General features: G+C 45.3%; 1 protein-coding gene across 1 annotated transcript in view; it reads left to right on the top strand.

The window, feature by feature from the left end:
- The window catches only part of CA8 (carbonic anhydrase 8), a 113,426-nt gene that overhangs the window by 84,724 nt on the left and 13,559 nt on the right, over positions 1-15,143 (top strand). Inside the window, exon 8 of the mRNA XM_068234787.1 lies at positions 14,837-14,990. Coding sequence (XP_068090888.1) covers positions 14,837-14,971 — 135 coding nt within the window. The 3' untranslated portion in view covers positions 14,972-14,990. The remainder of the gene's footprint in view (positions 1-14,836; positions 14,991-15,143) is intronic.

Raw genomic sequence — 15,143 nt, 5'->3', positions numbered from 1 at the left:
CTGTTAAAGAAACACCAAGCCTTTTCAGTGGTGCCGAGTAGATTTTTAGTCTGGAGGTTCACTTTAAGGGCTGTACACACTCTACAAGTCACCCTGATCAAACAACCAGCGTCACGATTTTACCAGTGACCAAAACAAACGACAAGTCTGTCTGACGAAGCTTTTTGACGCAAGGATAACGACCAACTAATTTAAATACTTTACGCACATGCATTCTGTAGAACGTTGTTTAAAGACAATTTGGGTAAAGAGGCGCCCTGGTTAAGATAAAAGCGTCTAAAAACAGCTTAAAACAAAAAGATAATATGAGGTGGCTTACCTCAATAACGAAATCTTTGTCTGTAACAAAATATTTTTATTTAGCACAGGCAACGCGTTTCGCAGGTCTGAGCCCGCTTCATCAGGCCAATAAAAGTGCCTACAATAGCAAAAAAGCTCCTCAGTATGACTGTATAGACAAAGTTATATAATAGTGCAATAAACGTTTGTGCATTATACACTCACATTGTGATGGTACATTCGCTCTTAAAGGTAATTTGAAAAGCAAATTGATTTAGATAAATTGGTCAATCAATAAACCGATCTCTATCAGAGAGACAGGCATATCTTGAATTAAGGATCTGGACTATTTATCCATAACGGGATATTCATTATAGATTCTATAAGATAGTATATATTCAGTATGTGGTAATATTTAAAATAAGAGCAATACATATATATATATATATATATACATATATTTCTCTATCAGATCAAGAAGGATCTATAGTCCATATGCTCAAAAGTTCCAAAAAATGTATATCCATAAAAATATATATGCAGGTACAAAAATGACACAAAGAATAGCTTACATATCAAAAAATCTGCCGTTTTTCATATAAACGCTTTTCTGCCTATGTGTATATAACATAAAATACATCCAAACAACATATGTATAAATATTCAAAAATGACATATATAAATATCTATAAAAGACTTGGCCAGTATAATGGAAGGACATGCGTCCATTAACACCTATAGACATTTTAAAATTACCTGGTCACTGACATAGTAAAAGCCAGAAATCAACTGTGCATAGCTTCAGCAGCAGGGGGAGCGCTTGATATAAATATATGAATGAGAACAAACTTCACTTACCAAATGACTGGGTAGATACAGCATAGGGAGCCTCTATAGGGGGCTCAGGAAAGGTGCAATATATACCTCATTTGATTATCTCGGCTGCTGCAGCATTGCACGCTCGCCGAGAGGTGGGACAGATGCTGGAGGGGCGTGGTGACGTCATGTGACATGACGACTTCCGCCGGAAGTTGCGGGGCCGCCATTTTGGATTTGGGCATTCTCATAGCCATAAATAGGGTGCGCCAGTACATGTATGTATTGAATAGGACAGCAGTCAGAAGATCTTTACCGGTATTGGACATTAGATGGCAGCAGAGCTCTGAAAGCTATAACAGATAGTGTGGTTAGACTGTTTGTAAAATGAAGACAAACTTAGAAACAGTTTTTTTAAAAAACATACTGTTATGCAAAACATTTGGTATATGGAATTGCTAGGAATTTATACACATACCTTGGTTTCACTATAGGTGAAATCAAGTGCATAAGAAAATTGAAGTGCAAGAATACTTCTATATTTTATTCTTGTATGGGGTTATTGAATGTGTGGAATATATCATTAGTGACACTTAATGGTGCATAGTGCATCGTAGTGTGATTGGTATCACATAAAAATATGCAAATAAATAATAGTAGTTGGAGGGGGGGGGTTAAAGTAATATCGATTTATATCACTTATGGGAGTTGTTTTAATGAAGTAGAATAAATTAGCATAGTATACCTGAATGGTAGAAGTAAAAGAATGATAAAAAGACAACAGGAAGGCGGGGTGGGAGAAGGGAGGAGGGGGGGGGGAAGGGAAGAGGAAGTGGGGAACAATATGAGGAGAGGGGAGTGTAACTGTGGTGATATGTTATATAATGTTATGGATTATTGTTGTTTAAAGAGAATCTGTATTGTTAAAATCGCACAAAAGTAAACATACCAGTGCGTTAGGGGACATCTCCTATTACCCTCTGTCACAATTTCGCCGCTCCTCGCCGCATTAAAAGTGGTTAAAAACAGTTTTAAAAAGTTTGTTTATAAACAAACAAAATGGCCACCAAAACAGGAAGTAGATTGATGTACAGCAGTGGTGCTCAAATACCCCTTTTTAAAATTCGAGTTTGGTCGAATTCGAATAGTAAATTATTCGAGGTCAGTCGAATATTCGAGTCGAATAAATTTTACTATTCGATTCGACCTCGGACTTCGAGCTCACTATTCGAGTCGGTATTCGAGCTCATTATTCGAGCTGACTATTCGAATTGGCCTTAAATAGCTTCCCAACACTTGTTTTGAGGGTGAATGATGCAAGAAACATATTTTTTTCCAAGTAACAACAGCAAGTGATTATGTGGGGATGTTCCTTTAAAAAAAAAAAGGTGAAAAGAGAAGTTGTGTCCAGAATTTTGTTCAGTACTGTATATACTTCTTCTTCTTCTTCTTCTTCTTCTTCTTTATCTTCTATATCTTCTTCTTCTTCTTCTATATCTTCTTCTTCTTCTTCTATATTGTCTTCTTCTTCTTCTTCTTCATCTTCTTCTTCTTCATCTTCTTCATCTTCATCTTCTTCATCTTCATCTTCTTCATCTTCATCTTCATCTTCTTCATCTTCATCTTCTTCATCTTCTTCATCTTCATCTTCTTCATCTTCTTCTTCTTCATCTTCTTCATCTTCTTCATCTTCTTCTTCATCTTCATCTTCTTCATCTTCTTCATCTTCTTCTTCTTCTTCTTCTTCTTCTTCTTCTTCTTCATCTTCTTCTTCTTCATCTTCATCTTCTTCTTCTTCATCTTCTTCATCTTCATCTTCTTCATCTTCTTCATCTTCTTCTTCTTCATCTTCTTCATCTTCTTCTTCTTCTTCTTCTTCTTCTTCTTCTTCTTCTTCTTCTTCTTCTTCTTCTTCTTCTTCTTCTTCTTCTTCTTCTTCTTCATCTTCATCTTCTTCTTCTTCTTCTTCTTCTTCTTCTTCTTCTTCTTCTTCTTCTTCTTCATCTTCTTCTTCTTCTTCTTCTTCTTCATCTTCTCCTATATCGTCTTCTTCTTCTTCACTTATTTCTCTTTTCATTTTTTTTTTTTTAAAGAAATGCAGCTATTTTTGAGCGTAACAACAAATAGCTGGTGGCGCACGCATGTTGGAAGCGCCATTGTATGTGCTCCCTGGCAGTGGAAACACACAGACAGCAGGAGGTAAATTCAGCAGCAGGAGGAGGAGGATGAGTGTGTGGCAGCATGCAGTCAATGAGGCAGGCAGCGTGACATAATAGCCCTGGTACCTAGCGGTGATACCAGGGCTGTAAATAAACACAACAGGAGGTCCCAGACAGCGGTCGTGCAGCCCACATTGTGTCCAATACACAACTGGGACAACACAGTTTTCAACCCGGGCACCTCAGAAAAATTAAACCTTTTTTTGTAATGGTTTTGTAGTTTTGGTTTTACAACCAATTACACAGATATATAGCTATTTTTTGACGTAATAGCTGGTGGCAGAGTGGCAGCAGAAGGTAAATCTGTGTACCCTGGCGGTGGGAAACACAGACAGACAGCAGCAGCAGCAGGAGGAGGAATGGAGGAGTAATTATGTGAGCAGCTATTGTTTGACGTAATAGCTGGTGGCAGTGTGGCAGCAGAAGGTAATTCTGTGTACCCTGGCAGTGGGAAACACAGACAGACAGCAGCAGCAGGAGTAATGGAGGAGTAGTGTGAGTGTGGCAGCAGGTAGACAGCGTGACATAATAGCCCTGGTACCTAGCGGTGATACCAGGCCGTAAATAAACACAACAGGAGGTCCCAGACAGCGGTCGTGCAGCCCACATTGTGTCCAATACACAACTGGGACAACACAGTTTTCAACCCGGGCACCTCAGAAAAATTAAACCTTTTTTTGTAATGGTTTTGTAGTTTTGGTTTTACAACCAATTACACAGATATATAGCTATTTTTTGACGTAATAGCTGGTGGCAGAGTGGCAGCAGAAGGTAAATCTGTGTACCCTGGCGGTGGGAAACACAGACAGACAGCAGCAGCAGCAGGAGGAGGAATGGAGGAGTAATTATGTGAGCAGCTATTGTTTGACGTAATAGCTGGTGGCAGTGTGGCAGCAGAAGGTAATTCTGTGTACCCTGGCAGTGGGAAACACAGACAGACAGCAGCAGCAGGAGTAATGGAGGAGTAGTGTGAGTGTGGCAGCAGGTAGACAGCGTGACATAATAGCCCTGGTACCTAGCGGTGATACCAGGCCATAAATAAACACAACAGGAGGTCCCAGACAGCGGTCGTGCAGCCCACATTGTGTCCAATACACAACTGGGACAACACAGTTTTCAACCCGGGCACCTCAGAAAAATTAAACCTTTTTTTGTAATGGTTTTGTAGTTTTGGTTTTACAACCAATTACACAGATATATAGCTATTTTTTGACGTAATAGCTGGTGGCAGAGTGGCAGCAGAAGGTAAATCTGTGTACCCTGGCGGTGGGAAACACAGACAGACAGCAGCAGCAGGAGGAGGAATGGAGGAGTAATTATGTGAGCAGCTATTGTTTGACGTAATAGCTGGTGGCAGTGTGGCAGCAGAAGGTAATTCTGTGTACCCTGGCAGTGGGAAACACAGACAGACAGCAGCAGCAGGAGTAATGGAGGAGTAGTGTGAGTGTGGCAGCAGGTAGACAGCGTGACATAATAGCCCTGGTACCTAGCGGTGATACCAGGCCGTAAATAAACACAACAGGAGGTCCCAGACAGCGGTCGTGCAGCCCACATTGTGTCCAATACACAACTGGGACAACACAGTTTTCAACCCGGGCACCTCAGAAAAATTAAACCTTTTTTTGTAATGGTTTTGTAGTTTTGGTTTTACAACCAATTACACAGATATATAGCTATTTTTTGACGTAATAGCTGGTGGCAGAGTGGCAGCAGAAGGTAAATCTGTGTACCCTGGCGGTGGGAAACACAGACAGACAGCAGCAGCAGGAGTAATGGAGGAGTAGTGTGAGTGTGGCAGCAGGTAGACAGCGTGACATAATAGCCCTGGTACCTAGCGGTGATACCAGGCCGTAAATAAACACAACAGGAGGTCCCAGACAGCGGTCGTGCAGCCCACATTGTGTCCAATACACAACTGGGACAACACAGTTTTCAACCCGGGCACCTCAGAAAAATTAAACCTTTTTTTTTTTAATGGTTTTTTGGTTTTGTTTGTAAAAGAAATTACACAGATATATAGCTATTGTTTGACGTAATAGCTGGTGGCAGAGTGGCAGCAGAAGGTAAATCTGTGTACCCTGGCGGTGGGAAACACAGACAGACAGCAGCAGCAGCACACAGCAGCCCACTGTAGGTGTAAAATGTGTGGCTGCAGGCGACGTAATAGTCAAAGTGAACCAGGCTGGCTTAGTGAGCAGGAGCCAGGAGGTGGTAAAGGGTGGTAAGGCACATTAACGATGGTTCTTAGCCAGTTCATGTCCCCCTCTCGCCGACAACAGGGGCCAGGAACTCGCCTTCCACCCACGCCTGGTTCATCTTGAGAAACGTCAGTCTGTCCACAGACTTGTGAGACAGACGTGAGCGTTTCTCGGTGACCACGCCACCAGCTGCACTGAAGCAGCGCTCGGACAGCACGCTGGAAGGGGGGCAGGACAGCACTTCCAGGGCGTACTGCGCCAGCTCGCTCCAGATCTCCAGGCGCTTGACCCAATACTCCATGGGATCAACAGGGGCATCGCTGTCAAGCCCGCTGTAGGACCCCATGTAGTCAGCCACCATGCGGGTCAGGCGCTGGCTGTGACCGGAGGAGGATGCTGCTGCATGCACCTCCTCTCTAGTCACTGCTGCCGGAGCCTCTACAGTCCTGTAGAGCTCGTGGCTGAGAGACAGCAGGTCTGTGGGGCGCTTGCTGCTGCTGGATGCAGGCACCTGCTGCTGCCTCTGTGCTGGCTGCTGGACAGTGGGGGTGGAAGGCTGGGGGAAGGCTTCCTCCAAGCGCTCAACAAGGGCCTGCTGCAAGCTCCTTATTTGTTGCGCTGGGTCTCCTCCTGCAGGCGGCAGGAACTGGCTCAACTTCCCCTTGAGGCGTGGGTCCAACATCATGCTGATCCAGATGTCCTCCCTCTGCTTCATCTGGATCGCCCTGGGGTCCCTGCGCAGGCACGTCAGCATGTGCGCTGCCATTGGGAAGAGGCGGGCCACGTCTGCTGGCACATCGACGGCAGTGCTGCTGTCCTCATCCTCCTCCTCTGCCTCGTCAGCCTCATCCTCTCTCCACCCCCGCACCAACTCAGCTGCACTGTGCTGCTCCCCCTCATCAGCAGCAAGGTCAGGGACCTCCACCAAGTCCTCCTCCTCCTCCCCCTCAGAGGTGGACTGTGCAGCTGCTTGCCGCTCCTGCTGGTCCAAGGCTGCCGCTCCCTGTTCCAGCAAAGCATCGAGGGCCCTGTTCAGCAGACAAACCAGGGGCACCCACTCGCAGACCATAGCATGGTCCCTGCTCACCATGTTAGTGGCCTGCAGAAAGGGAGCCAGCACTAAGCACACCTGCTGCATGTGCCTCCAGTCATCATCGGGGACGATGGACGGGATGTTGCTGGTCTTGTCCCTTCTCTGAGCGGCGGAAACAGTGGCCAGGGCAAGGTACTGGTTGACAGCGTGCTTCTGTTCAACCAGACGCTCCAACATCGCCAGGGTGGAGTTCCAGCGAGTCGGAACGTCAAGGATCAGCCGATGGCGTGGCAGATCCAGCTCCTTTTGCACGTCTTCCAGGCTCGCACAGGCTGCAGCCGAGCGCCGGAAGTGACGCACAACGTTCCTTGCCGTTTCCAGCAGTTCGCCCATCCCCTGGTAGGTGCGCAAGAACTTTTGCACCACCAGGTTCAGCACATGGGCAAGACAGGGGATGTGGGTCAGGTTTCCCCTGTCTATTGCGGCAACCAAATTGGCCCCATTGTCGGCCACCACCTTTCCGACTCTGAGGCCTCTGGGGGTCAGCCAAATCCTCTCCTGCTCCTGGAGTTTGGCCAACACATGGGTTGCCGTCAGCTTGGTCTTCCCAAGGCTGACCAAGTGCAGCAGCGCTTGGCAGTGGCGGGCCTTCACGCTGCTGCTGAGGCGGGGGGTTTGGCCAGGTGTGCCGGAGGATGGCAGAGGATCGGAGGAACCTGCTGCAGTTCCCCTGACCCTGCGGGGTGGCACCACCCACTGTGTTGCTGCTGCTGCTGTGCCCACTGCTGCTCTCCCATCCTCACCCCCTTCCACCAAGCTGACCCAGTGGACAGTGAAGGACAGGTAGCGGCCTGTCCCGAAGCGGCTGCTCCAGGAGTCCATGGTGACGTGGACCCTTTCACCAACCGCGTGCTCCAGCCCTCTCTCCACATTGGCCATCACAAAGCGGTGCAGTGCAGGAATGGCCTTACGGGAGAAAAAGTGTCTGCTGGGGAGCTGCCAGTCTGGGGCTGCGCAAGCAAGCAGCGCACGAATGTCGCTCCCCTCCTGCACGAGCGTGTACGGCAGGAGTTGGGAGCACATGGCCCGTGCCAGCAAGCCGTTCAGCTGCCGCACGCGACGGCTGCTGGGAGGCAGAGCCCTAACCACCCCCTGGAAGGACTCGCTCAAAAGGCTCTGGCGTGGCCTTTTGCTGGCACGGGAATCAGCAGACACAGCAGAGGAGGCCACTGAGGACTGGCTGCCAGAACAGGCCTCAGTGTCGGCGGCAGGAGTTGCAGAGGGGGGAGGAGCAGTGCGTTTCCGCACTCCTGCTGGTGCTGCTGGAGGAGCAGGAGGGCGGGTGGCTGCTGTTGCTGCTGCTGCTGCTGCTGAAGGCTGTGCAGTGATGGGTGTGGTGCCACTGCCAGCACCAGATGCCTTCAGCCTCTGGAACTCCTCATGCTGGTGGAAATGTTTCGCAGCAAGGTGGTTGATGAGCGAGCTGGTGCTGAACTTTAAGGGGTCTGCACCTCTGCTCAACTTCCGCTGACAGTGGTTGCAAGTGGCGTACTTGCTGTACACAGTGGGCATGGTGAAATATCGCCAGATTGGTGACAGAAACATCCCCCTACGGCATGGAAGCGCTGCTGCCTGTCTCCCTGTGGTGGTTGGTGGGGGGGCTTGGGTGCGGCTGGTGGTGGTACTGGCAGATGCTGCTGCTGCTGCTGCTGCTGAGCCTGAGACACCAGCTGGCTGTGGGACCTGCCTACTGCTGCCAATGCTTGCAATGATGCGCCTCCTTGCAAGGCCCACAAGCGCATCCTCCTCCTCAGAGCTGCTGAGGACGACATCCCCTGGAGGTGGTGGCACCCAGTCTCTGTCTGTCACCGGGTCATCATCATCCTCCCCCTCCTGAAACATGTCCTGCTGGGATGATGACCCCCCAAACTCCTCTCCTGATGCATGGATGGGCTGCTTGACTGTCGCCACAGTCTTGCTGTCCAATCCCTCATCCCCCAAAGTGCCCATCAGCATCTCCTCCTCAAGATCGCCAACAACAGCAGACAATTTACTCATGATGCCTGGGGTCAAAAGACTGCTGAATGACAGGTCGGCGAGTGACGGTGAACTGGCCTCCTCCCCAGACCCTGCTGGGCGGCTGCTGCGAACAGGGGTGGTGGTGGTGGTGGTGAGGGTGGAGGCCTCGGATGCAGAGCTGATGGCGGGCTGCTCATCCTCCGTCATGAGTTGCACCACAGTGTCTGCATGCTTTTCCTCAATGGGACGTTTCCGACCCGGCTGGAGGAAAATCGGAGCAGGTGCTACACGCTGCTGCTGCTGTGTCTCTGCAGCGTGAGTTGCAGATGCTCCTGCTGGGCGGCGCCCAAGGCGTCCACGGCCAGTGGCTATGGGAGGAATGTTAGCCACTGACGCTGCTGCTGCTGCTGCGGAACTGTGCATGGTGGCGCGGCCGCGGCCTGCCACAATGCTGCTCCCTCTCCTCCTGATTCCCTTGCTGCCCTTCCCCTTGCCCAAACCGCGCTGGCTGCCACTTCCAGACATCTTCGATGTTTTGGGCGTATAGACAAAAGTTTTTTAAAAGGGCGGGTGAAAAGTGGGGTACTTTAATGGAGTGGGTTGGTGGGTGAGGTGACTGAGTGAGTGTCCCTAGTACAGTAAGTAAGTAGTAACAGTCAGGAAGTACAACTAACTAATTACAATAAGCAATCAGTTATCAGAAGGAAATAGAGTGTGTGTAGTGTGTGTACACAGACAGTGAGTGCACACACGCAGGAGCTAGTAGCCTATGAACAGTGACTGAGTGTCCTAGACTCCTAGTACAGTAAGAGTAACAAGTAGTAACAGTAAGTAACTAACTAATTACAATAATCAATCAGTAATCAGAAGGAAATAGAGTGTGTGTAGTGTGTACTCAGACAGTGAGTGCACACACGCAGTAAGTAACTAACTAATTACAATAATCAATCAGTAATCAGAAGGAAATAGAGTGTGTGTAGTGTGTACTCAGACAGTGAGTGCACACACGCAGGAGCTAGTAGCCTATGAACAGTGACTGAGTGTCCTAGACTCCTAGTACAGTAAGAGTAACAAGTAGTAACAGTAAGTAACTAACTAATTACAATAATCAATCAGTAATCAGAAGGAAATAGAGTGTGTGTAGTGTGTACTCAGACAGTGAGTGCACACACGCAGGAGCTAGTAGCCTATGAACAGTGACTGAGTGTCCTAGACTCTTAGTACAGTAAGAGTAACAAGTAGTAACAGTAAGTAACTAACTAATTACAATAATCAATCAGTAATCAGAAGTGTAGTGTGTACTCAGACAGTGAGTGCACTGAGTGCACTGAGCCTATGAACAGTGACTGAGTGTCCTAGACTCCTAGTACAGTAAGAGTAACAAGTAGTAACAGTAAGTAACTAACTAATTACAATAATCAATCAGTAATCAGAAGGAAATAGAGTGTGTGTAGTGTGTACTCAGACAGTGAGTGCACACACGCAGGAGCTAGTAGCCTATGAACAGTGACTGAGTGTCCTAGACTCCTAGTACAGTAAGAGTAACAAGTAGTAACAGTAAGTAACTAACTAATTACAATAATCAATCAGTAATCAGAAGTGTAGTGTGTACTCAGACAGTGAGTGCACACACGCAGGAGCTAGTAGCCTATGAACAGTGACTGAGTGTCCTAGACTCCTAGTACAGTAAGAGTAACAAGTAGTAACAGTAAGTAACTAACTAATTACAATAATCAATCAGTAATCAGAAGGAAATATAGTGTGTGTAGTGTGTACTCAGACAGTGAGTGCACACACGCAGGAGCTAGTAGCCTATGAACAGTGACTGAGTGTCCTAGACTCCTAGTACAGTAAGAGTAACAAGTAGTAACAGTAAGTAACTAACTAATTACAATAATCAATCAGTAATCAGAAGGAAATAGAGTGTGTGTAGTGTGTACTCAGACAGTGAGTGCACACACGCAGGAGCTAGTAGCCTATGAACAGTGACTGAGTGTCCTAGACTCCTAGTACAGTAAGAGTAACAAGTAGTAACAGTAAGTAACTAACTAATTACAATAATCAATCAGTAATCAGAAGGAAATAGAGTGTGTGTAGTGTGTACTCAGACAGTGAGTGCACACACGCAGGAGCTAGTAGCCTATGAACAGTGACTGAGTGTCCTAGACTCCTAGTACAGTAAGAGTAACAAGTAGTAACAGTAAGTAACTAACTAATTACAATAATCAATCAGTAATCAGAAGGAAATAGAGTGTGTGTAGTGTGTACTCAGACACTGAGTGCACACACGCAGGAGCTAGTAGCCGATGAACAGTGACTGAGTGTCCTAGACTCCTAGTACAGTAAGAGTAACAAGTAGTAACAGTAAGTATCTAACTAATTACAATAATCAATCACTAATCAGAAGGAAATAGAGTGTGTGTAGTGTGTACTCAGACAGTGAGTGCACACACGCAGGAGCTAGTAGCCTATGAACAGTGACTGAGTGTCCTAGACTCCTAGTACACTAAGAGTAACAAGTAGTAACAGTAAGTAACTAACTAATTACAATAATCAATCAGTAATCAGAAGGAAATAGAGTGTGTGTAGTGTGTAATCAGACACTGAGTGCACACACGCAGGAGCTAGTAGCCGATGAACAGTGACTGAGTGTCCTAGACTCCTAGTACAGTAAGAGTAACAAGTAGTAACAGTAAGTAACTAACTAATTACAATAATCAATCACTAATCAGAAGGAAATAGAGTGTGTGTGTACAAGACTGTGAGTGCACACACGCAGGAGCTAGTAGCCTTAGCCTTAGCCTATGAACAGTGACAGTGAGTGTCCTAGGCTAGCCTAACTACAATACTAAATACAGAATCAATCAGTAGTAAAGGACAGCAGCAGAAATACTGGTATAGATGAGAGAAATATACTAACAGAGGACAGGAGAGAACAGCTGCCCACACAGGCAGGCCCTGAGGCCTAAAGCTGTGTAAGCCTGCAGCAGCTGTGTCTCTGTCTATGTAACACAAAAGCTACTAACTAAAATACAATGTCTATCTAACTAACAACAATATAGGTGTATATAGGAGGTGTATGTGAGCAAAAACGCTAGGTAAATGACCACAATAGAGCTCTTGCTAAGCCAAAGCACAAAGGAGCAACTCTCTCTCTGTACAAGTCTCAGGCAAGCACGGAGAAACCTAACATGGCGGCCGCTATTTATAGGGTAGGGGCTGGCCAGGGTCCCCCTCTGTGATTGGCTGCCATCAGAGGGCCTGGGAGCCCTCTGATTAGCTCTAAGGACATCAATCTGGGCTATGACGCTATTCGAGCTCGGTACCGAGCTCGAATAGCGCCGTTTTGCTCGAATAGCTCGAATAGTGAATGGGCTATTCGAGTGTACTCGAATACCCCATTCGAATAGCTCTAGCTATTCGGAGCTCGAATACCGAGCTCGAATAGCTGAGAAAGAGCTCGAATATTCGAGCTACTCGAATATTCGAGCTCTGCTGAGCACCTTATGTCCACACATACAAAATACATCCATACACAAGCAGGCTGTATACAGCCATCCTTTTGAATCTCAAGAGATCATTTGTGTGTTTCTTTCCCCCTGCAGCTATCTTCCACTGAAGTGTCAGGCTATTTCTTCCTGCAGAGTGCAGACAGCTGTGCCTGTATGTTATTCCTCAGTATGTGAAAGCCCAGCCAGCTCAGAGGAGGATTTATCCAGCTTGTAAAAGATAATAGAACAGAGAGAAGCTGGACTAATCTAAATATCACACAGGCAGTGTGCAGAGAGGGGCCTGGATGGGGGAGTTCATAGCAGAACCACAACACTGAAGAACTTGGCAGCCTTCCAGACACAGGCCTGACAAGTCTGACAAGAGAGAGATAAGTTGATTTATCACAGAGATGGTGATAGTAGAACGTGCTGCAGTAAGCCAGAACACATTAGAATAGCTTTTGGAACTTGTAGGATGATAAAAAACAGGATGCAATTTTTGTTACGGAGTCTCTTTAAAGAGACACTGAAGCGGAAAAAAATGATGATATAACGAAATGGTTGTGTAGTACGGATAATTACTAAAACATTAGTAGAAAAGAAAATATTCTCATATTTTTATTTTCAGTTATATAGTGTTTTTTATAACATTGCATCATTCTCTAATATTTGCAGTTTAAACACGACTCAGTATTCTAAATGATTTTACAGAGCAGGCCAGTGAACTTTTGAATTGTCCTCTGGAGAGAAAAATAAAATACAGTGAGTGACAGTTGAGATAACAAGCTTCAGAAGACAGAGTTCTCTGCGACTTTGAAAGCCGTGGCGCTCAATGGCTCTTTTGCATACATAACTTGAGTTTCTTAACTCTTCCTGTACTGGAAACAATATTAGACTTATGCCTCTGCTCCTAATGTTTTATTTCTTAGCTGTAGTACACATACAAATCATATCATTTTTTTTTTTTTTGCTTCAGTGTCTCTTTAAACAACATTGTTCACAGGTGGCTGACTGCACAATATTTGCTCAACAGCCGTCTGAGTTGATCCGCCGGATTGAAGCTCGTTGTTGTCATTTGGCTACATTTTTGTTACACAATTGACGTCCGGTACGGCAAAATCTGACATTTGTCGGATGTGTCCAATGACTTTAGTTGAGCGTGTGTATGAGGCTTTATTGTCGGCTCTAAATATTTTAATATGGCTGGATTGATAAAGCCTTATTTGTAACCAAATGTAGAATAGGTTATTGAAGTTTGTTAGTGTGTAGTGTGACTAACAGCATATCATATGTTGCTGTCTCAGTAATGCAAACACACCCTTGTAAATTAGAGTGGGGGCTAACAGCAGGTAGACGTGACAGTTTTTATGAACGTAACTTCACCTTGTGTTGTAGTTTTATATTTCACTTCCAAATGGTACTTTGGACTTGCAATAAAATGTATACATTCAACTTGCCATATAGAAACAGATTTATAAGAGTGTGCTTAGAATGAATATAAAATGGGTTATAGATCATTAACCTTTAATTAACACTGCCTTCTTTCTGTTTATACGTAATACTCACTATTCATTACTAATATACAGACGAGCAGATGTAATATACACTGGTATTTCTTGGCTGCACAGAACAGGTCAGTTTGGGATTGCAGCTGAATATAACAAGCTCTGTCATGTTTGTTATGGCTGTTTTCAATTATTGTTTTGTTAAATTATTTCCAGAGCAGTGCTATGATTTTATAATTAGAGTGAATGCAGCAGTTTGCAGTTGTGCTATCTAAACTCTTTTTTTTAGTTCTTGTTCTCAGAAACAGCAGTGGTTGTAAACCAAACAGTTAGGAGAACTATTGTTAGATTGTTTTCATTTAATGCTGGTGCACAGGTTGGCTATGGCTCAATTTATCAAGTTTGAGTGGATGCCTGAAGTGAGGCAAAGCTACCTAAGGTGAGAACAAAGGTAAATGGTGGTTTCACATACCTCTGTGCATTGCCAGTTCTTCTCCTCATTCTCCCTAGTCCTCATAATCACTCTTTGAAAAGTTTGACTTTTGGCGAAAGTCAAACTTTCAGACAGGAAGAGGCAGGCTTGCTGCAATGTCCCCACCTATCACCCTCCCATTTCCTCTTCTTAAAGGACTACTATCACGAAAATCATAAAATTCAAGATGCATGTTAACACATACAAATAAAATCAGCAAAAGCTTGGTATACAGAGGCGCCAGAGTAGAGTAAAACGTTTAAAAAACCATTTAAAAGCAGAGGGGGATGTTAGGGTGGACTTACCTCCCTCTTACAAAAAAAAAAGAAAACTCACTTGAGTCTTGATAAAACAGAATTGACAAATAATTGATTCAACTCCACAAATGCAACGCGTTTCGCGGGCGTGACCCTTCTTCCTCGGCAAAAATGGGAGCACTACTCAGTGGGTCAAGCAGTAGGTTTGAGCGCCTCGAAACGGCTACTGCTTGACCCACTGAGTTGCACACCTGCACTTCAATGATTGGCAACAGGATGCAAGATACTCCCATGTAATTATTTCTGCTATTTCTGCTATGCACAGCTGAAGACAAGGTAAGCTAGGTGATTTAATGTTTGCCCCTAACCCTCGCATTGTATAGGGTAAGTTACTGTCCCTGGCATCCACCGATGAGAGTACAACTATTATATTTTAGCTTAATTTCAACAAGTAGAGTGTTGTAAGAAAACTTCCTAAATAATACTCCCAAATCCAAAGTATTATTCTTGTATTCTGTGCTACAGCTGATGCTTTTTCATTCTGCAGATTGAAGAATTCAGGCGGTTACGGATGCATGTAAAGGGAGCAGATCTGGATGAAGAAAGTGATGGAATACTGGCTGATAACTTTAGACCTACCCAGCCTCTTAGTGACAGGATGATTCGAGCAGCTTTTCAATAAGTGAGCCACATTAGTATGTGTAAGTAATTTCTTACAGACAATCGATGTTCATTAATTCCCTGAATGTGTTAAAAAGAAAATAATGAGCCCAATTTAATAAAGCCAGAAAGGACAGAGATCTCAGGCAATCTGATGTAATGCGGAAAAAATACCCCTTATTTACATGCGTAAG

The sequence above is a fragment of the Hyperolius riggenbachi genome, chromosome 5 (genome assembly GCF_040937935.1).
Source record: "Hyperolius riggenbachi isolate aHypRig1 chromosome 5, aHypRig1.pri, whole genome shotgun sequence".
NCBI classification, from domain to species: domain Eukaryota; kingdom Metazoa; phylum Chordata; class Amphibia; order Anura; family Hyperoliidae; genus Hyperolius; species Hyperolius riggenbachi.
The sequence above is the reverse complement of the archived record's forward strand: the minus strand, read 5'-3'. Positions and strand labels throughout refer to the sequence as shown.